The 22,239-nt window shown below is 42.1% G+C and overlaps 4 protein-coding genes across 4 annotated transcripts in view; all 4 read right to left on the minus strand.

The window, feature by feature from the left end:
* Window positions 1-993: 993 nt before the first annotated feature.
* Window positions 994-3,430, minus strand: LOC118404802 (zinc finger protein 845-like). The gene has a single exon (XM_035804157.1). The coding sequence runs from the start codon at window positions 3,388-3,390 to the stop codon at window positions 1,225-1,227; it is 2,166 nt and encodes a 721-aa protein (XP_035660050.1). The 5' UTR covers window positions 3,391-3,430; the 3' UTR covers window positions 994-1,224.
* Window positions 3,431-8,295: 4,865 nt separating this feature from the next.
* LOC118405057 (zinc finger protein 501-like) lies at window positions 8,296-10,327 on the minus strand. The gene is made up of 2 exons (XM_035804460.1): window positions 9,219-10,327; window positions 8,296-8,845 (listed from the first exon to the last, which is right to left on the minus strand). The coding sequence occupies exons 1-2, from the start codon at window positions 10,300-10,302 to the stop codon at window positions 8,544-8,546; spliced, it is 1,386 nt and encodes a 461-aa protein (XP_035660353.1). The 5' UTR covers window positions 10,303-10,327; the 3' UTR covers window positions 8,296-8,543.
* A 41-nt stretch (window positions 10,328-10,368) lies between these two features.
* On the minus strand, window positions 10,369-14,513 carry LOC118404293 (zinc finger protein 845-like; the record flags this gene model as incomplete). The annotated part of the gene is made up of 3 exons (XM_035803360.1): window positions 12,620-14,513; window positions 10,930-12,321; window positions 10,369-10,727 (listed from the first exon to the last, which is right to left on the minus strand). Coding segments are annotated over exons 1-3 (3,645 nt in total), but the record flags the coding sequence as incomplete, so codon positions are not given.
* A 474-nt stretch (window positions 14,514-14,987) lies between these two features.
* Window positions 14,988-22,239, minus strand: part of LOC118404294 — an 11,190-nt gene continuing 3,938 nt past the window's right edge. The window contains exons 2-4 of the mRNA XM_035803361.1: window positions 20,804-20,871; window positions 20,237-20,362; window positions 14,988-19,397 (exon numbers count right to left, since the gene is read on the minus strand). Of these exons, the coding sequence (XP_035659254.1) occupies window positions 16,502-19,397; window positions 20,237-20,362; window positions 20,804-20,871 (3,090 nt within the window). The 3' untranslated portion in view covers window positions 14,988-16,501. The remainder of the gene's footprint in view (window positions 19,398-20,236; window positions 20,363-20,803; window positions 20,872-22,239) is intronic.

Consider the following 22,239-nt stretch of genomic DNA (forward strand, 5'->3'; position numbering starts at 1 on the left):
CATTTGCCACAGCAAGATCTGCTTGGAGATTACCCCGAACCCACCACACCTCTAATTTCTAATCTACCACGGAAAAAATCAGCAAACGAAAAGAGTTAACGACAATAAATGGTCTTACCTGTAACTGTATAGTGGTTAGTGATATTCTCGGTTTCTGGAATCAAGGACGTTACATCAACGTTACATATAACGTCCTTGCTGGAATTCAGTAAAATTCGCGTCGGTCTTCGAGATGATAGAAGAATGACGTAAACAACAGGAGGATGCGCCAGCTCGCAGAAAGCAGGGGCAAAGGTGAAAGGTCAAGTACCTGATACAAACTTCAGACTGGGTCAAACTACATATCGCCGATAAACGCTTTACTCCTTGCTGTTTTGAGCCTATTAGTAAATGTGTCCTTCAATGTCGAGGGAGTTAAAGACGCTGAGACTCACACTTCTAATATTGTGATAACGTTTCTAATGCGCCTAAGGCCAACCCTTAGGACAGGAAGATTAAAATCGTTGATCTAGAGGATGGTGGTGTTTAAGTCTAGATTAAAAAAGCCAGGTCGTCATATGAAACCAATCCTAGAATTCAAATCAAATCTGATGGAGACGTTTAAAGAAGAAATAAAAAACACACACTAAAATGTTTTGTAAATGTTCATTTATTGTGTTCACATATAAATGGATTCGTTGATCCATAAAGGAATATGCATATTGTCGTATTATTGATATTTGTTCACTGTTCCATTTTGATTACTAGAATTATCATTTAATTAAGTATAGTGTATTTCCAGGGGTAACCAGCAGGGGTAAGTATGTCTACCCTCTATGTTATCATAGATAATCTAAGTAAATAAACAAATAAATTTTGATTTTGAAGCAATCATTTTGACATTTTTTTTTTCAATTTTTCAATTTGACTGTACATGTATATAGAGAAATGCAGCTGTTTTCTTAGTCTCACTGACATTTTAACGGGTTTTGAGTGGGTAGTTTTACTGGTAAACCCATGGATCACTTTCTTTTTTTTTTCACTTGCAAGTTTTACTGTTTATTGTTTTGTCATTTGTGGGGACTGTGGGGTTTTTCACTTTTGTGTTTAGCCATATGTTGTTTTAAAAGATTTTTTCTCAAAGCAGAAAAGTTGCACTGGTCACACTTTTAAGGTTTCTCACCGGTGTGTTTTGTCCTATGTTTGAATAGGACACGACTGTTAACAGCTCTGTATCAACAGTCCTCACACATGTAGGGTCTCTAACCAGTGTTTTGTTTTGATGTGTTGGTCTAAAGTTCCTTTCCGTGCAGCAGAATAGTCACACTGGTCACACTTGAAGGGTTTCTCACCGGTATGTGTTCTCATATGTCGGGACAAGTTAGCATTATGACCTGTCCTATAACCGCACTCAGTACACATGTAAGCTTTTTCACCGGTGTGTTTTGTTTTTACGTGTATGTTTAAATTACCTTTTTGTGCAGTAGAATAGTCACAACGGTCACATTTGAAGGGTTTTACGCCTGTGTGTGTTCTCATGTGTTGAGATAAGTTATACCTAATAGCCGTCCTGAACCCACACTCATCACACATGTAGGGTTTCTCACCGGTGTGTTTTACCATGATGTGTGTGTCTAAAGTTCCTTTTTTTGTGGCAGAATAGTCACACTGGTCACACTTGTAGGGTCTCTCACCGGTGTGGTTTACCATGATGTGTTGGTCTAAAGTTCCTTTTTGTGCGGCAGAATAGTCACACTGGTCACACTTATAGGGTCTCTCGCCAGTGTGTTTCACCATGATGTGTTGGTCCAAAGGGTATTTTTGTGCGGCAGAATAGTCACACAGGTCACATTTGTAGGGTTTCTCACCGGTATGTGTTCTCATATGTCGGGAGAATGAAGAACTATGAGATGTCCTATAACCGCACTCATCACACATGTAAGCTCTTTCACCGGTGTGTTTTGTCTTAATGTGTTCACTTAAATGGCATTTTTGTGCAGTAGAATAGTCACAATGGTCACATTTGAAGGGTTTTACGCCTGTGTGTGTTCTCATGTGTTGAGATAAGTTATACCTAATAGCCGTCCTGAACCCGCACTCTTCACACATGTAGGGTTTCTCACCGGTGTGTTTTGCCATGATGTGTGTGTCTACAGTGCCTTTTTTTGTGGCAGAATAGTCACACTGGTCACACTTGTAGGGTCTCTCACCGGTGTGGTTTACCATGATGTGTTGGTCTAAAGTTCCTTTTTGTGCGGCAGAATAGTCACACTGGTCACACTTATAGGGTCTCTCGCCAGTGTGTTTAACCATAATGTGTTGGTCCAAAGGGCATTTTTGTGCGGCAGAATAGTTACACAGGTCACATTTGTAGGGTTTCTCACCGGTATGTGTTCTCATATGTCGGGAGAATGAAGAACTATGAGATGTCCTATAACCGCACTCAGTACACATGTAAGCTTTTTCACCGGTGTGTTTTGTCTTCATGTGTTCACTTAAATGGCATTTTTGTGCAGTAGAATAGTCACAACGGTCACATTTGAAGGGTTTTACGCCTGTGTGTGTTCTCATGTGTTGAGATAAGCTATACCTATTAGATGTCCTGTACCCGCACTCATCACACATGTAGGGTTTCTCACCGGTGTGTTTTCTCCTATGTTTGAAGAGGGTACGACTGTTAACAGCTCTGTATCCACAGTCCTCACACATGTAGGGTCTCTCACCGGTGTGTTTTACCATGATGTGTTCATCTAAATGGCATTTCCGTGTTGCAGAATAGTCACACTGGTCACACTTGTAGGGTCTCTCGCCGGTATGCGTTCTCATATGTCGGGCTAATGCACTACTATAAGCGGCCCTGTAACCACACTCATCACACATGTAAGCTTTTTCACCAGTGTGTTTTGTTTTCACGTGTTCCTTTAAATGTCTTTTCTGTGCAGCAGAATAGTCACAGCGGTCACATTTGAAGGGCTTTACGCCTGTATCCGTATGGTTCTTCATGTGTCGAGATAAGTGAGACCTGACAGCAGTCCTGTATCCGCACTCCCCACACATGAAGGGCTTCTCCCCGGTGTGTTTTAGCATGACATGTTTTTCTAAATGACCTTTCTGAGTTGCAAAATAGTCACACTGGTCGCATTTGTGATTTTTGTCTCCAACATGCTTTTTCATATGTTCAAACATGACATCCCTTTGCTCTGCTCTGTAACCACACTTCCAGCAGATGTAGGTGTGTTTTGCCACATGAATTTCCACCTGTACTGTATGGCTCTGTACAGGTTCCTGTGGCAAGACTTCGTCAGACCCTGAACAGTTTACACCGCTTGTTTCGTCGATTGGAACATCCTTTTCTTCGTCCTGCTGCCATGGCGTGTCTGTTGTCTGCTCCCCCATGTTATCTGTTTCCATCTGTCCAGTACGGACCTGTTCATGTAGATGTGATGAGACTACCTCCGGATCGTCAGGCTGGGTACAGTTTACCCCGGAAGTTTCCTCGCTTAGAACGTCCTGCTGCCGTCCTGTTTCTGTTCTCTGCTCCCCCATGTTGTCCATCCCCACCTGTCCTGTACAGACCTGTACATGTAGATTTGAAGAGACTCCCTCCTCGGGTTGGGTACAGTTTACCCCGCACGTTTCCTCACTTAAAACATCCTGCTGCCATCTCGTGTCTGTTGTATCCTCCTCTTTGACCTCCATCACTGAAAGGGAGGTAAGAAAAATATCTTCATTTAGTGTTGAGGCTTATCTATGTCGTTTAGGAAAAACGGAGGATATTACGCACAATTTAAATCCTCTACTAGGCCCCAAAGGTTTCTGGAAGAAGTAGAATTGTCCAACTAGACAGCACACCAGAGGAGCCAGCCAAAAGCTACAGCTGGCAATGAAGGACGCCAGAGAATTTCGCCAAATAATTTATGCACATATCGACAACGGAAGCTTTTTATTTGTACATTTTACTTCAAGGCTACAGATCCCAACCAACAAGTAAATGCCTTACCTGTGAGTTTTAAGTAGTTAACGATCTCCAAGACTCATGGATTTACGTAAAATAGCCTTAGTTCTTCGGAGACGACACCAAAGACTAAACGTCGATGTAAACCAAAAATATGGTGGGACCAAGCGAGCTCACCAACAGGGCAACGGTGAGAGGTCAAACACCTGATACTTACCTTCGGACAAACTAGAGATCGCCGCCTAACGTTTGACAATCGTGGGTTCGAGTCCAGCAAAGGTAGTATAAGTAATAGATGGCAGACTTCACATTTTAATCACCCTTTCTCTCCCTTCTATCACAGTCTAACCCAGGAGAACAGCGACTTACATAAGGATTTTAACGTACAAGCAAGCGAATACAAATGAATTATACCATTATGCATAAGAGTAATACATTAACGTGTTGAGTTCAACATATCATTTACCGTACTCTAAGTTCTCTATGGCTGTGATATTTATATTTCAGCCATACCATAGGTATGGTGAAATATATTGTATTCGTAATGTTTCTTTCTTTCTTTCTTTCTTTCTTTCTTTCTTTCTTTCTTTCTTTCTTTCTTTCTTTCTTTCTTTCTTTCTTTCTTTCTTTCTTTCTTTCTTTCTTTCTTTCTTTCTTTCTTTCTCCTGTCAAATCTTCAGAACACGGTATCTCCCTTGTTCCTCAACTGAATGACTTGAAATTTGGCACAAGGGTAGAGTGGGCCAATACCCTCGGACGTTTTTTCATTTTTTCGATATCTGTCTCTTAAATGATTTTATTAAGGTTTTTTGGTCATCTTAAGACCAAAACTGTATATTTGGGCCCCCTGTACCCTGGTATTATAACCGAATGAGCTGAAATTTGGTACAGATGTGCCTTGATAAGTCCCCCATATAGATTCAATATCAGTTTTGGTGTACAGTATAACGAAATACTTGTTTTTGCGATTTTTTTGTCATTTTTTTACCAAAAAAGGACACTTTTGGATCCTGTACCTTGGTTTTAGAACCGGATGACCTGAAATTTGGTATAGGAGTGCCCTATATATATGCGCACATGGATTCAATAACACTTGAGGCATACGGTACAATAAAATGCTCAATTTTGCGATTATTTGGCCATTTTATGACCAAAAATTACACTTTTGGCTCTTGTGCTCTGGTTTTAAAACCAAATGACCTAAATTTTGGTAAAAGGGTGCACTAGATATTTATTCAAATGACACATGTATAATTTTTGTCATAGACTACGTCAAAATGATATATTTGGGGATTTTTTTGTCATTTTCCAATAGCCAGAGGGGTCAATGACCTTAAGGTCGTTGACCCCCAGCTGCAGATTGCACCTACTGGCATATATGTCTATTTAATCTAATTAGATAGGTAACCAATCACTTAGCCTGAATCTATATCCTAAAGAGGGGGGGTGGCAGCCAATCAGCGAGCCCGGTGTTATCTGGAAGAGTCCATTCTTACACTAAGGGGTTCATTTTTTTTTAAATTCATCATTGGACTGGTGAAGTCTTTCAGTGGATGCATTTTTGGACAGGTCTATTTTGAAATTTTACAGAATGTGTGCTGGAAGAGTCTATTCTCGCACGGAGGGGGGATTTTTCAAAATTCATATTTTGGACTTTGGTGACTTCTAGTTTGTCAGAGTCTTTCAGTAGGGTTATTTTTGGACTGGTCTAATTTGCAATTTTACATGGGTGTTCTGGAAGAGTCCATTCTTGCACAGAGGGGGCTTTTTTTAAAATCCATTTTTTGGACTTCAGTGATTATGTCAAAGTCCTATTTTAGCGGATGTATTTTTGGACTGCTCTACTTTACATGGAAGAGTCCATTTTTTGCACACGGAAGGGGGATTTTTTCAAATTCAGTTTTGAACGGGTGATGATTCAAAATTCAATTTTAGTGGAAGTGTTTTTAGACTGGTCTATCATACCTTTTTATGCACTGGGACCTTTTTTGCTAAATTCAATTTTAGATTTGGTTTCTTATTCAAAAGGCCAAGGTTTCAGTGGGAGTATTTCTGGACTGGTCTATTGTGCAAATTCACATAGGGTGCACTGGAGTCCATTCTTGAACGGGGGAATTTTGTAAGACTCATTTTTGGGTTAAACCGTCATTAGTAAAAGTGATTTTTCAAATGGGTGATTTTGAAATAGCCTATTGTTGCATGGGGAGGGAGATGGCTGAAATATGCTGTATTTGCTCTCAAGCAAATGTCGGCCTTTCTAGTTGATTTGATAGCGATTTTAAAGCAGTGAACTGAAACCTTAGATCGCCAGACAGGGGTTTGGGTTGAAGAATTGAGCAACGTTTTGTTATTTTAACATAGAATTATCATTAGCATTAGTACCAAACTTGACGTTCTGTATCATTAGCATTAGCACTAAACTAACGTCAGATAATAAACAAAACACTCTTGTGGATTTCAATAATTATATTTCAGCCATACCATAGGTATGGTGAAATATATTGTATTCGTAATGTTTCTTTCTTTCTTTCTTTCTCCTGTCAAATTTTCAAAGCGATTCATCTCCGCCGTTTCTGGACCAAATGACTTGAAACTTAGCACAAGGGTAGAGTGGGCCAATACCCAAATGTGTTTTTTAAATTTTTTTCATATCTGCTCCTTAAATGATTTTATTGAGGTTTTATTGCAACTTTTGGACCAAAACTGTATATTTTGGCCCCCTGTACCATGGTATTACATCCAAATGACCTGAAATTTGGCACAGAGGTGCTCTAGATACTTATTCAAAGGATCCATGTATAATATGTGGTATAAATCACTTCAAAATGGCTCCTTAAGGAGGTTTTTGTGGGAGAGTTTAGGATAGGTAAGGTTGGAGTGCCGAGGTCAACGACCTCTAGGTCATTCTGGTGTGTCAGGGCCACAGGTGTGCCAGGTAGATCCAATTATCTACCTACCTACCTAGTCCATAGACATCCAGGTGGTTGGTGGACAAGGTAAATCCAATTAATCGCCAGCCAATGAGCGAGCTTATTTTGCTGGAAGAGTCCATTGTTGGACAGGGGGTGTATTTTAAAATTTACTTTTAGACTTTGGTAATAATGCCAATGTTTTTTTTAGCGAAAGTGTTTTCGCACTGATCCACTTGACATAAGACTACTACTGGGACAGTCCATTTTTGCACATAGGGGGGATTTAAAAAAATCAGTTTTGGACATGGGTGATGATTCCGAATTCCATTTGTTAAATGGAAGTTTACCCCCACCTGAAGACATGCGGAGGATTTGGCAGCCAATCAGCAAGCCTTGTGTTATCTGGAAGAGCCCATTCATGCACGGGGGACTTTTTTAAAATTCAGTTTTGGACTGGGTTGCTTCTTATACAAAAGGCCATGTACTGTGAGTATTTCTGGACTTGTCTATTGTGCAATTTCAAACATGGTGAGCTGGGAGATTCCATTCTTCGACGAAGGGGGTATTTTTTTTAAATTCATTTTGTGGACTTTGCTGACTATTTTAGCTGATATATTTTTGGATCGCTCCACTTTACATAGGGGTATAACAGGAAGAGTCGATTCTTGCACAGAGGGGGGATTTTTTTCAAATATGGTTTTGGACGGCTGATGATTCCAAATTCCATTTCTTAGCGGAAGTGTTTTTGGAGTCGTCTATTTTTTTGAGTCCATTCTTGAAGGGGTTTTTGTAAGATTCATTTTTGCTCATAAGTGTGATTAGTAGTTAGAAGTCATTTTAAGCAGAAGTGTTCCATTTTTGCACATGAGTGATTTTGGAACAGTCTATTGTTACATGAGGAGGGAGATGGCTGAAATATGCTGTATTTGCTCTCAAGCAAATGTCGGCCTTTCTAGTTTACAAGCAGCAGTAGACAGAGAGAAAAAAATGCAACAAAGCCATCGGGTCATTTTCAGGTAACTTTATTCCCTGATAGCTATACAAAATTATATTGCATATAAAATGTTTTAAAACCAGTTGCAGTTGGAAGAAATTTAAAGCCTTAAATCCTTTACCTTGAAAATCGATGCAAAAGTTAAAACAGACGTACGCACGTTAAAATGCCAACATTCTGTTCTGTAAATGTACATGTACCATACATACATTGTTATACCATAAATGTAATGCCATAAATAAGTGCTTCAACATTAGAAAGTTTGTCAAAGACGACTCAAATTGTTTTACCTTTTATATTGACAATTTTAAGATGTAAATGTTTTATTCAATGTATCACATGTAACTTGATAAATAAAATGACATTTGCAATACATATTGATAGTATTGGTTATCATGAAGAAAACATCGCTATAAAAAAATGAAATGAATAAAAATATAATGAAATGAATAAAATGAATTTGTTACCAAAACCATTAATTCCTGTGCAGCAGAATATCTATCAGTCACATTTATAAGGTTTTGGACCTTTTGTCATATGTTACGATAGGTGAGACCTAACTTCTGTCTTGTATACACATTTTCCACACATTTGTCGTAGTGTTTCTCATATGTTAGTTCAACTGCAAATTCCCTCATGTTGGTCATCCCCATCTGTCCTGTACGGACCTAGTTATGTAGTTGTTATGGTCTCATTAGTTAGGTTAACTATATTCATCTCTGTACGTTTCCTCGCTTAGAACGTCCTGAGGTCGTCTTGTGACTCTTGTGTCCTCCTTCTCCTCTTTGATTTTTGTCTTGTTCCATTGGGTGCTGCTATACGTTTCCTGGTTCTCGCTGTACGTAGCCTGGTCCTTACCCAAATTTTCCTGGGATAGCTCGTCCTCTAGTCCGCCCTGCTGACATCCTGTGTATTTTGTCTCCTCGTCTTTGATGTGCGTCTTGTTCATAGTCTGTTCCGTTTCAAGGTCTGCAATAGGAGGTCCACATGTAAACTCGTCCATCCCTAGATCAATCAATCAATCAATCAATCAATCATACTTATTGCACAACAATTGTACGGGTACAATGTAAGGCGAGTTTAGGTGTAATACATGTACAGAACATCAAGACTAATATCTACATAGTTGCATATAGCATATACGTAACAATCATGGTAAAGGGTTCTATGCAACAAATGACTAATCGCTTTGCCACTTAGAGGCCAGAATTAAAAATCGGCAATAGTTACTCAATGAACACAAGCTAGTGTACAACATAAACACCCAGCTTCAGATGTTATTGAAAATCAAATCTTACAGTTCTTGTTAAACTTAAACACGTTAAACTATTTCTGTGCTACAGAATTATGAATTGTTCCAATTTATAAGGCTTCTCACCTGCATGTTTTCTCATATGTCGAGATAGGTTAGCCTTATCTGCAGTCCTGTACCCGCACTCCGCACACATGTAAGGTTTCTCACCGGTGTGTTTAGCCATATGTTGGCTTAGATGATGCTTTCGCGCAGCGGAATAGTCACAGTGGTCACACTTGTAGGGTTTATCACCCGTATGTGTTCTTCTATGTTGGGACAAGTTCCAACGGTTAGCAGTTTTGTATCCGCAGTCCTCACACATGTAGGGTTTCTCGTCGTTGTGCTTTACCATGATGTGTTCGTCTAAGTGGCCCTTCTGTGCAGCAGAATAGTCACACTGGTCACATTTGTAAGGTTTCTCACCAGTGTGTTTTCTCTTATGTTGCGACAGGTGGTGCTTGGTAGCAGTCTTGAACCCGCAGTCCTCACACACGTAAGGTTTCTCATTTGTGTGTTTCGCTATCACATGTTCATCTAAACGGCCTTTCTGTGCAGCAGAATAGTCGCACTGGTCACACTTGTAGGGTTTCTCACCTGTGTGTGTTTTTATGTGCCGGGATAGGTGAGACTTAATAGCTGTTCTATATCCACACTCCCTACACTCAAAGGGCTTTTCAACGTCATGTTTTAACACGACGTGTTGGTCTAGATCACCTTTCTGTTCAGCAGAGAAGTCGCACTGGTCACATTTGTAGGGTTTCTGACCGGTGTGTTCTTTCACATGTTCCAATAGGACATCCTTTTCTGTTGCTCGGTAGTCGCACTTCCAACAAATGTAGGTGTGTTCTGCCACATGGTTGCCCTCCTGAAATGTTTGGCTCTGTGCAGCTGTCTGTGGCAAGACGTCTTTATCAGACAAGGTACAGTTTGCACCGAACGTTTCCTTGCCTAGAGCGTCCTGCTGTCGTCCTATGTCTGTTGCCTGCTCTCCGCTGTTGTAAGTCTTGTTATCAGGACAACTGCATGGTAGGTTTGCGCCATACGTATTTTGAAATGGCTCATCATTTTGTTCATTCTGATTCCATTCTGTGTCTCCTGTCTTCTCCTGTTTGATCTTCGTCTTGTTTACGGAATGGCCAATTGTTAGAGCTGCGTCGTACGTGTCCATGTCGTCATTGTACGTTTCCTGGCACAGCATGACATTGTGCTCTTGTCCGTCTTGTTGCCATCGTCTGTCCCCTTTCTCCTCTTCTTTGACTTTTGTCTTGCTCGTTGGATAACCAGTTCCTAGAGTTGCGCTGTGCGTTCCCTGGTTCTTACAGTACGTTTCCTGACACAGCATCTCCCCTTGTCCGTCCTGTTGCCATCCTGTGTGTCTTGCATCCTCCTCTTTCACGTTTATCTCGTTCGCAGGATGCCCAGTTGGTAGGTTTGCGCTGTACGTTCCCTGGCTCTCATTGCATGTTTCTTGAAAAAGCTCGTCTTCTTGACCACCTTGCTGCCATCTTGTGTCTTCTGTCTCCTCCATTTGGACGTGCGTCTCATTCTTTGATTGCTCCGCATTAAGAGGTTCAAATGTCAACTCGTCCGTCTCTAAAAATAGAGGCAAGAAAACATATTAGAAATCTCTCGGTAAAGAGGCGTATGTGTTGATATTTTACTGTTTTAAGTATCAGAAAGGGACGCAGATTTTACATTTTTATTTTTCCAGAAGGCTAACTCCTATCAAACTTTCCATTCTGCGAATTGGTAAACTTTATACGATAAAGAATAAAGAAAAACCAAGGATTCTCACCTGTATGTTTTGCCATATGCCGTGAGAGGTTACACCTATTGGCCGTCCTGTATCCACACTTCCCGCACAAGTAGGGTTTCTCACCAGTGTGTCTCGCCATATGTTGCTTCAAATGATGTTTTCTCAAAGCCGAATAGTTGCACTGGTCACATTTGTACGGTTTCTCGCCGGTATGTTTTTTCCTGTGTTGGGACAGGTTCCAACTATTAGCCGTCCTGTATCCGCAAACATCGCACATGAAGGGTTTCTGACAGTTGTGCTTAACCATAACGTGTTCGTCTAAATGCCCTTTCTGTGCAGCTGAATAGTCACATTGGTCACATTTGAAGGGTTTCTCTCCGGTATGTTTTCTCTTATGTTGCGATAGGTGGTGCTTGTAAGCCGTCCTGTACTCACAGTCTTCACACATGTAGGGTTTCTCACCGGTGTGTTTTGTGATAACATGTTCATCTAAATGGCCTTTTTGTGCAGCGGAATAGTCACACTGATCACATTTGTAAGGTTTCTCACCTGTATGTTTTCTCTTATGTTGGGATAATCGGTACATAGTAACGGTCCTATATCCGCAGTCCTCACACATGTAAGGTTTCTCCCCAGTGTGTTTTATAATTATGTGTTCGTCTAAGTGGCCTTTCTGTGCGGCAGAATAGTCGCACTGGTTGCATTTAAAAGGTTTTTCTCCTGTATGTGTTCGCACATGTAGTGTCAGCTTGGCTTCGCATGGTGCCCTATATCCACAGTCCTTGCATATGTGAGATGGGGTAGATTTTGCCCCCTGCCTACGTTGTGCTGCGCGAGCAAGGGATTGCAGAAATGAAGAGGCTTTCCCAGGCTGATCAAACTCTACATCCATTCTCTCCTCATTGTCCTGCTGCCTTGTCGTATCTGTTGTCTGCTCCCCCAAGTTGTTCATACCCATTTGTTCTGTATGGACCTTTACATGTAGATGTAATGGGACTACCTCTTTAGATTGGGTACAGTTTACACCAAGCGTTGCCCTGCTTCGAACGTCCTGCTGCCCTCCCGTGTCTGCTGTCTGCTCTCCACTGTTGTAAGTATCGTTATCGGGATAGCGATTTGGTTGGTTGAAGTCGTACATTTCTTGGTCCTCATTGTACGTTTTCTGGATAATCTTGTCCTCTTGTTTTTCCCGATGCCATCCCGTGTCTCCTGTCTCCTCCTCTCCTGTCTTGTTTGCTGGGAAACCAGTTGGTTGGGTTGCTACGTACATGTTCTGGTCCGTACTGTACGTTTCCTGGAGTAGCTCGTCCTCTTGGCCGTACTGCTGCAATACCGTGTCTTCTGTCTCATCCTCTTTGTTGTACGCTTCGTTCGTAATTTGTTCCGTATGAGGGGTTTGAGCAGGAGGCTCAGATATAAAGCCGTCAACCACTGAAAGAGAGAGGCAACAAATTATGTAAAATAGGAACCCCAACTAGGAGCTTCGGAAGTTTATTTACATGTTCTAGAAAGCAGAGATTTGTTCGAGATCTACAAATAAAGAAAATGGAAGCAAAATTGATCGCCATATAAAGAATTGGCATTACAACGGAATAAGAGCGAGTTACGTATCAGTAACAATACTAACATAATGACTATCTTTTTATAGATACCACTTGCTTGTTGTATGTATTGATGTATCGAAATAAAGATTTGAAAAAAAAACACTAACATTTATACGGTTGCTCACCTTTGTGTTTTCTCTTATGTCTTGATATGTTGCCGCTATCACCCGACCTGTACCCGCACTCCCCACACATGTAGGGTTTCTCACCCGTGTGTTTGGCCCTATGTTGGTCTAAATGATGTCTTCTCGCAGCGGAATAGTCACACAGGTCACATTTGTAAGGTTTCTCACCAGTATGTATTCTTCTGTGATTGGAAAGATTCCCAATTTTTGCAGTTCTGTAGCCACAATCTTCGCAAACGTATGGTTTCTCGCCTGTGTGTTTAGCCATATGTTGGTCCAAGTGATTTTTCCGTGTAGTGGAGTAGTCACACTGATCACATGCGAAGGGTTTATCACCAGTATGTTTTCTTTTATGCATGGATAGATTCCAACTTTTAGCGGTCCTGTACCCGCATTCATCGCAAACGAAGGGTTTCTCACCGGTGTGAGTTTTCTTATGGTGGGAAAAGGCAGAGCTAGAAGCCGTCTTGTAATCGCACTGGCCACACTTGTAGGGCTTCTCATCTGTGTGATTTGTCGACCCGTTATGGTCTTTATCTGAACTGTGTTTAGTTCTCACGTGTTCGTCTAAGTGGCTTTTCTGTACGGCAGAATAGTCGCACTGGTCGCACTTGTACGGTTTCTCACCTGTGTGGGTTTTCATGTGACGGGCTAGTGAAGACTTGACGGCCGTTCTGTACCCACACTCCCCACACATGTAGGGCTTCTCTCCGGTATGGTGTATCATCACATGCCGATCTCGGTTGTGTCTACCCGTAGAAGTGTAGTCACAGTACCCACACTTAAAAGGCCCTCGCTCCCCTTTACACGTTGTCTTATGTTTGGATAAATGTCTCCTGCTTGCTGTCTTGTATCCGCAGTCTTCGCATAGGTACGGTTTATCCTCGGCGTGTTTCAACATAACGTGTTGATCTAGATTGCATTTCCATATAGAAGAATAGTCACACTGGTCACATTTGTAGAGTTTCTCGCCAGTGTGTTTTCTCTTATGAATGGTTAGTTGAGCCATGATAGCCGTCCTATATCCGCACTCCTCACATATGTAGGGTTTTTCACCATTGTGTGTCGTCTTATGTCGGGATAACGCGGCAATATGAGCAGTTCTAAACCCGCACTCCCCACACGCAAAGGGTTTGTCACCGGTGTGTTTAGCCATATGCTGTTCTAAGTGGTGTTTTCGCACAGCGGAATAGTCACACTGGTCACACTTGTACGGTTTTTCACCGGTATGTTCTTTCATATGTTCCAACAGGATGTCCCTTTGTGTTGCACGGTATCCGCACTGCCAGCAAATGAAAGTATGTTGTGTCATATGCCTGCCCTCCTGTTCTATATGGCTCTGTATAGTTGTCTGTGGCAAGACTTCGTCGTCATACCCGATACAGTTTACATCGCTCATTTCTTCACTTAGAACGTCCTGCTGCAGTGACGTGTATGTTGTCTGCTCTATGCTACTGTTGCCAAGATAATGAGTGGGTACGTTTGCGCCATATGTTTCATGGAATGGACTGTCTTCTTGTCGGTCTTGCTGACATTCCATGTCTTCTGTCGCCTCCTCTTTGATGCTTGTCTCATTTGCAGGATAACCAGTTGGTAGGGTGGTGCCATACGTATCCTGGCCTTCACTGTATTCCTGTAATACCTCATGCTCTTGTCCGTACTGTTGCCATGCCATATCTTCTGTCTCCTCCTTTTTAATTTTCACAGGATACATACTTGGTACGGTTGTGTGGAACGTTTCCTGCCGGCCATGCCCCTCACTGTATGTTTCCTGGAATAACTCGTCTGTTTGCTCCTCCTGTTGCCACATTGTGTCTCCTGTCTCCTCCTTTTTGATGTGCGTCTCGTTCGTTGTTTGTTCCTCATGAGGAGGTTTACATAATAATTCGTCCATCTCTAGAAAGGGGCAAGAAAATATTGGCAATTAGAAAGTGTAGATGCAGATGATTTACGCCTTTACAAAATGCGCAAAATTTACATAAATCTAAAGGCTTAAATAGAGTGGGCCCACCCTTTGAGATCACCTTACCTTTTCAGAAACGAGAGTTTAGATAACTGCATTTCGTCTTGAAAGATCCATAGCTTCTAGAATTTGCTGATTAATTTATAGGGACACACACAGAAGTACACAGAGACATTGGAATCGATTCAATTAAAGGACTGACTTCAAAGTTCCGTTGTGCAATGAGGGGGTCTCACTAAATACCGAAAACAACCGAAAACAACCGAAAACAACCGAAAACAACCGAAAACAACCGAAAACAACCGAAAACAACCGAAAACAACCGAAAACAACTTTCACTAAATACCGAAAACAACCGAAAACAACCGAAAACAACTTTCACTAATTATCGAAAACAACTTGAACTACCACTACCGAAAACAATTCGACACAACTATAGAAATATTCTCATATTATTTCTACTTTATTTTCGTCTACTTATTTAATGGGCTATATCATTTGTTGACCAGTATTGATTTGACAACTCTGTTATGAATACAATAGTAGGAATAGGATCAATCCCTGACGGGGACTGCTTTGTCAACTCGCAAACCCATAAAGTGATTACTTTTTAATTACCACTTGGCATCTATTAAACGAATAACCCTTTTCTTGGCTCACTCTCCAAGCAGAGGTTACAATGGGGGGTACGTGGTAGTGGCCGCCATAAGAAATCGCAGTCACTACTTTCCCCCGACGAAACCTCTGCTTGGAGAAAAGGTTTGCTAACAGCTGGTAGGCAATGTGTGATGTTTTTCTAGCAACCAAAAAAGTGTAGTCTATGTATATTTCTTGCTAAAATATATCGCATTTGCACTGCCGCAACAAATCGGTCAAGAGATGGATCGTGTAGTATTATCACAGAGGCCACATATTCTTGATTACGCTAAATAATCAAAATAAAAATCTTCCTAGATCCTCTACAACATGAAGCAGCGTATGATAGGAAGCTGCTGAAAAATCCTTCATTCAGCCGAGGAGAGGTCGGTGACCGAAAAAAGGCTACATCAAACTAGAACTGACGGTCTTTAAAAACGCCCTACACCCAACATTGCTAACTTCTAGATAAACAAATATATTTTCAAGTGCAACGTAACGGTTAAACAACCCCAAAGAAAACATTAAAACAGTGTCACGATAATGCAGAAAAAACGAAAACAGCATTTAGAACACACAATAATGATCTCAACATCTTTATTTGAAGATCTTCACATCTTGATTTGGAAGACTATTGAACGAAAACAATGTCCCCTCATGACGTAATGACACAGTGTGAAGCTACCTGTAAAGGCCACTTACTGTCGTTCATTGCTTTTAAGTAAACCAGTGCAATATTCGTTTTTAGGTAAGTGTTTTAACAGTTTTATTACAAATGACGTTAACGATAAGTAGACACAGCAATATATATATAACTCTTAATTGTGCATATACTAGTTTTTAACAATCGTTTCCTGTTTTTAACAACTGATGTAACACGGCAGCACAATTCAGGGTGTCATAGTGACCCTGCTACCTGTCCCGTGAAGTGTGTGTCAGAACAAATAAACCAATATGAAATGAAGAGTGGGAGGGAATGTCATCCGATAGTCGAACCCGACACATGAACAGGTTCCTCAAGGAGGTCAAGCCAATGATCACTTTCTAAAAAGTATCAGATATATTTGACATAACCTTTAGTCATCGTAAAAGAACACAGTACGTAGGAATCGAACAGGTGTATCTATCCTCACTTTTTTTTCTTTTTTTTTGGGAGAGTTTTAGTTTTTGCCATTCTTTTTCGTTTCATTTGTCCTGGTTTTTTGCCACCTGCTGTTGACTTCCATGCACATGACGTGCCGTCAGTTGAATAAACAATGTGTTGGTCGCGTGGCTTGACCTCCTTAAGGAACCGGTTCATGTGTCGGGTTCGACTCTCGGATGACATGCCCTCCCACTCGTTCCAATGATTTGCGGAATTTTTTTTTGTACTCAGGTGCCAATTCGTAGTCTCCTATGTCGACAAATGCTCTCTTGACTTCCTCATATTGCAATTGAACTTCTTTGAAAAGAATTTCCATTATGTCGATAAGCGGACGTGGCTTCCATTCGGTGGCTAGCTTTAGTTGGTGGTTGATAGATTCGCAGTTATTATTTGTCCATGGTATCTCACTAACTGGAAAAGTAGGATGATTTTGCACCTCAAAATTGTTCTTCATCACGGGGAGAATGTTGTTTTCGAAGTGGTCGCTAAAGCTTGCCGCTTTAGTGCTAATCAGCGCTCTAGCGTCTTGCACTCGTCTTTCAAATTCTACAATATCAGTAGCGCTCGCTATACCCTTGACCTTGTCAACGGGTGCACCAAACATGGCTTTAACAATTTTCTGTCGGTCTTGTTTGTCCAGGCCAATTTTGTTCTGCAGACGATCCTTAACATTATTACGAAGATGTCGGGAGCAAGTAATATTCTTTCCACGTGGGAATGCAACTCTTATTGCCTTTCGCATGGCATTTTCGTCATCTGAACCGATAATAGGGCTGCATGGGGCCTTTGCAAATTCTAGCTGTGAGGCTAAATGACTGAAAAACGCTGAGTATGTGAGAAAGTCACTATTTCCATGTAGAAACATTGGTCCTATGAACAAAGGGTGTTCATCTGTTTTCCTACTGATGATACTTAAGTTCTTAAATACTGTCGCCGTTACATGAACATCTGATAAGTTAAAAGTTTTGTCGACACATAATACTGCTGCATGTGCCAGATTTCCCGAGCAACAGAATCGTTTGATGTCGTTTATCTGATTTTTTATATATAATATTATTACAGGCTCATGTTGTTTTGCATATATTACACTTTGTACAAATGGGTGGTCGTTTATGGTGTTGACTATATGTTGTAGATGATCGGCAAAGTTTCCTCGAGGACCAGCGATCTGCTGGTCCTTTTTCTTTTCAAGGTATTTTATATTTTGGACCTGTTGACTGTTTCTTGGCGAATCGTGAATTGGGTTTTCCAGCACAAGGTTTTTGTACACTGACTTTGGAGGTGCTGTTTTGACCCCCTCTCGGATTTTTTCCATCACACTACCCTTGGTACGAATGTACCCCCGAGAGTTACTTTTGCTGTTTCCATGCGATGCTACCCCAGGATATTTACCTTTGTACTCAACACATGCAATTTGTCTGTCTGAATTTCCTATCCACGTGATCTTTCGTTCATAGGAATCGGATTTCCTGAGCTTCGCATAATTTCTAAAGATTTCCAGAACAGACTCTGGTTGAGGTTGTGGAACAAGGGGTACAAACGTAGCTTTCTTGTTCTCGTGGCGCTTTGTGCAGATTTGCCCATTCTTCCTATAGACAGTACGCAACCTTCCCGAATCCTCTCGAATGTACAGTGTTTTGGGTGTACTATTTGCTTTACTACTCCACGATCCACAATCATCATGGAATTCTGATCTATTGTTACCAGATCTTTTTGCAATGTTTTGGGAGTTGTCCACAATATAACTCACATTCTGTTTGATGCCCCTTGGTACCGATTCGCGAGGCTCGATGTCCCTGTCCAAAAGCTTCCGGACGACCTCCTCTAATGGCAAAAAATCTACTTCTCTCCTGGCATTGCCATTCTCAGTAGCGTCGATACAGGCACTGGCCACATCAGTTGGTGACACTGCAGGTGGGTCAACAGTATCCAAAGCGTCAGTTGTTAAATGATGCATAGACGGCGATGGCTCGCGTGATCTCGAAGGCGATGATACTGGAGATGCTTCAGACGATGACGAAGCGGATGGCCCAGGAGACCGCGAATAACGCTCGCGTGAATCGTGTCTCGGTTTGCTACAAGATGCAACAGTTCCACGTCCAGAGGTAAGCTTTGGCCACTCAATGTCACTGAGGCGGCTGCCCTCGCTGTCGGTCTGGACAGGTGACCAGCCGGGCGATTTACGCGCACCTGTGTGATGTGTTTTGCGGGAAGACCTCACAGTTCCACGTCCAGAGGTAAGTTTTTGCCACTCGCTGTCACTGAGGCGGCTGTCCTCGCTGTCGGTATGGACAGATGAACGGCTGACTTTGGCAAAGGTTGAGTGGTCCGCATCAGTCAGATCTATGAAGTTGGCGAGAGACGGCTCCGTCATGTGCAGCACACAGAAGTGGTTTGGCTTAAAGCCGTCGCGGTAGTCGGGTGGTTCGTAGGTCATGGTCCACATGAGGGTGAACGCTGCGTCCTGCGTGGTGTCCACATCGCGTCCACATACCTTCCTGCAGAGGGGTGCAGATACCATGTGGGGACGATTTATGTGGGGACAGAACGTTTCAATAGGTAGGTGAAGTGCGGAAGAGATGGCATATACGTGGATTGTCTCCCCCCATTCCTGCGGTGTCAGGGCATCTGCAAGGAGTCGGAAATAAATGGGTTTCCCGAAAACATCGCTGCCGATTAGGTTCTTGTAGTTTGGACTATTGGCATCGTAGAATTCAGGAAACTTAATCATTTCAAGGCAGGTTAACAGGCGAATGTGTAGGTGCTTCTTCTCGTCACCATACAGTGCACGTGACACCGCCCTGTACAGACAGTTCCCGTCTCCTCGGACGAACACTGGACAGTGGTCCATGAGGACGATAGGTTCCATCGCGTCCAGAATGTGGATGGATACTTCATCCGGAGTGCCAGGCAACGACTCATGGTCGAACTCGATGCGGTCTGGTAGGGCGACCTTGTAGTTCTCAAGGAGAAGCCTCTCTCTCCTAGCCGTTTCCGCGACATCCTCTCTGGAGATCTCATGGGCCTCCTGCATCCTAATAAGACAAAAAAGTCAGATAGATAGATGAGTAACATTAAAACATGTATTCACCTCGGTATTAGTGCATCTCTGACCCTTATCTTCCAGCTCCATAACGCACGGTTCAGTTCCATATCGCACTAATTCCAGCTCCGGACCGAACGGCTCAAAATAGGCTAAAAAAGTTTTTAAAAAGTTACCCCATTATAAAGAAAATTTGGAGACGATATTCAAAATCTTATAGCGCAGTATTCGGCTAAATGTTCGCCCGTGCTCTAAGCGTTAAAACGATCATCTTGTGTGTGGAGCAACCCTATCCCACGTCCCGGGTTCTAACTACATGTAATACGCAACTTGCAAATGCTGCTAGTATAAAGTTCCCATCATTTAGCGTCAATGAAATTCTACTATTTATCATTGCTAATGTAAATTTTGTCTTCATTTGCATAATCCTTATCTGCTGTTCCTCCCTATTGGTTCAAATGTTCAATCAATAAACGCATTTGATTTATGAATTTTTCATTCATCATGCAAAACAGATTCCGATTGTCAATCATCACTTAGATACCAAAATCACGACGATCCATCAACTCCTTATCCATCGTCTTCCAAACATATTGACAAATACGCCCTTGAGGTTCCAGAAGAAGCTGCTAGGGGGCCCAAATATACATAGACGCGTAACGTCAAAATCTGCCACCATATCAGAAAGCACAGGTGGCTCAGAACATGACATGTTAAAACCGGACGTTCCACTGTTGTATTGTTGTAACAATTTCCAGTTTTTGTCCACCTTTTGACACGCAGACAAACGCTATCTAAAATACAACCTTGATGAAGGCGAAAGTTACCTACCTATAGAGGGCAGCCTCGAAGTCGTAAGCGCCTTTGCCGTTCCTCGTGTGTGTGCATCGCCGACACAAGAAGGACAGGTCTTCCCAGCTCTGCATCAGAGTCGGCTCCACGTCGGCCCCACAGTGCCTGAAACAAGACTCATTTAATGAGCAAGATGATTTGTGCTTTGCCAAACCGTACAAAATCAGATTTCCAGGGTAATTTGTACTGGTGTGCTGGCTGATTTTAACATTAAAAAATAGGTTACTGAAACGGAAGGCATGTTTTTCCGCTGATCGGTGATTTTTGGACCATTCACAGCTAAGTATACAGCTCTTCAGAAATATGCTACTCTAGAAGGTCACAAGCTCTTCCGTATCGTATGACATCAACAAATATAGCAGGACTTATAAGTTATATGGAATAACAGTAACAACTAAATTCCGTACTAGTGGTATCCTTACAGGATATGGTGATTGTTACAAAAATCTATTTGGGCCATACAAGCTGTAAACATGTCATTCGTGTTAAAATAAAACATCACCACGCAATGCACATAACATATTAAGAAATGTGGAGAGTGCAAACCTGTCGCAGGACGAACACTGTGTTTGGCCATTTCCACTGCTAGAGCCACTATGGCACTGGTTAGTTACCTAAAATGAGGACAATGTTGAAATCTTATTTAACACTCGCACAGATATCATATTCCACATTTCAAGATATAACCAATAGGTGAGAAAAGTCAGATCGAGACGGAAGGCCCTACTCGATTCTTCATAGCAGTCGTAATCAACTGCTTTCCAAAGCCTTATTACACTTATCACGCAGGTGTGAATTACATGTAGGTCCCTCCCGACCAGGGAAGCTTGTGGCTCATTCTCAGTGCTATGCGATCGCCCAAAAGCGACAGCTTATTTTATTTGTAAAACCATCTTGACCAATTTTGAAGTGCGGGTTTTTAGGCGTTTTAATCGGGCTTCCCATTATATGCTGTTTTCTTTGTTTTTCTGTCAAACGTTCAGCAGGCTCACTGTCTTACTAGCTAGTGACGGAACCGTTATGGAACAAGTTAGCGACTTCAAGTAGCTAGGCAGCTACTCCAACAAAGCCTATGATCTCAAGCACCGAATTGGGCTAGCATGGGAGCATCTCATGCCCTTAGAAAGGTGTGGAAGGCCCCAATTCAAAATGCCACCAAGATCAAAGTCTTCAGATCAAGCGTTGAGTCAATTCTGCTTTATGGGTCTGATTCTTGCTCCCTAACCAAAACGTTGAAACCCCTTTGTAGAAAACTTGACGGGAATTACATCCGGCTCCTTCATGCCACCTTGAATGTTGACTGGAAGAGTCATACCACCAACACACAACTTTACAACGGACTGCCAAGGATTACCAGAGTCATCCGCGACCGACGTCTATCTCTTACCGGTCACGTGATGCGTAACGACGAGATGGCCGAAAGGGCAGCCTGATGACAAGCGAAGACGTGCTTGCCAGCTTGGAGAGTAGGTCGCGCAGCCAGGGGGGAATCCATGGCATGGACTGACTCTCCTGGCCAATCTTTCGCCTTTTTTTTTACCTAATTCTACCATCTCCGCCCCGTCAAAAGGCCTGTCAGACAGTCTGATGTGAAGTCACGTCCGGTTGCTGTGTTTTCAAGGAGGCTATATATACAGGCTTTATCTCTATTTATGTCGTACCTGGGTAGCGATTAGTCTCCAGGCAGACGTATCAGCTGGACAAAAAAAGGAACTAATAGGCCGGCCCTAATAGGTTGCTATGGGTTTTCAGTCAGGATTTTGCAGTCTTTCCAGGTAGCACGTCTGTAATTTCCTGGTGCCAAATGCTACTCTCCGAGCAGAGGTAAGGCTCCGTTTGTTTTCTTTACAATACAATACTTCTTTACAATACAATACTTTAGGCTCCGTCTGTTTTCTTTGCAATCGTTTGACAATACCCAGATGCATACAACATAGAAAGCCCGAAAAACGTTAAGAAAACAGACGGAGCCTAACCTCTGC

This window comes from Branchiostoma floridae, chromosome 17 (genome assembly GCF_000003815.2).
Source record: "Branchiostoma floridae strain S238N-H82 chromosome 17, Bfl_VNyyK, whole genome shotgun sequence".
NCBI classification, from domain to species: domain Eukaryota; kingdom Metazoa; phylum Chordata; class Leptocardii; order Amphioxiformes; family Branchiostomatidae; genus Branchiostoma; species Branchiostoma floridae.

Coding starts and splice junctions, on each gene's coding strand:
- LOC118404802 (XM_035804157.1), bottom strand. CDS start 3,390: ATGGAAACAGATAACATGGGGGAGCAGACAACAGACACGCCATGGCAG.
- LOC118405057 (XM_035804460.1), bottom strand. CDS start 10,302: ATGGACACGTACGACGCAGCTCTAACAATTGGCCATTCCGTAAACAAG. Junction 8,846..9,218: donor ACATATGAGAAAACATGCAG/GTGAGAAGCCTT, acceptor TGATTGATCTAG/GGATGGACGAGTTTACATGT.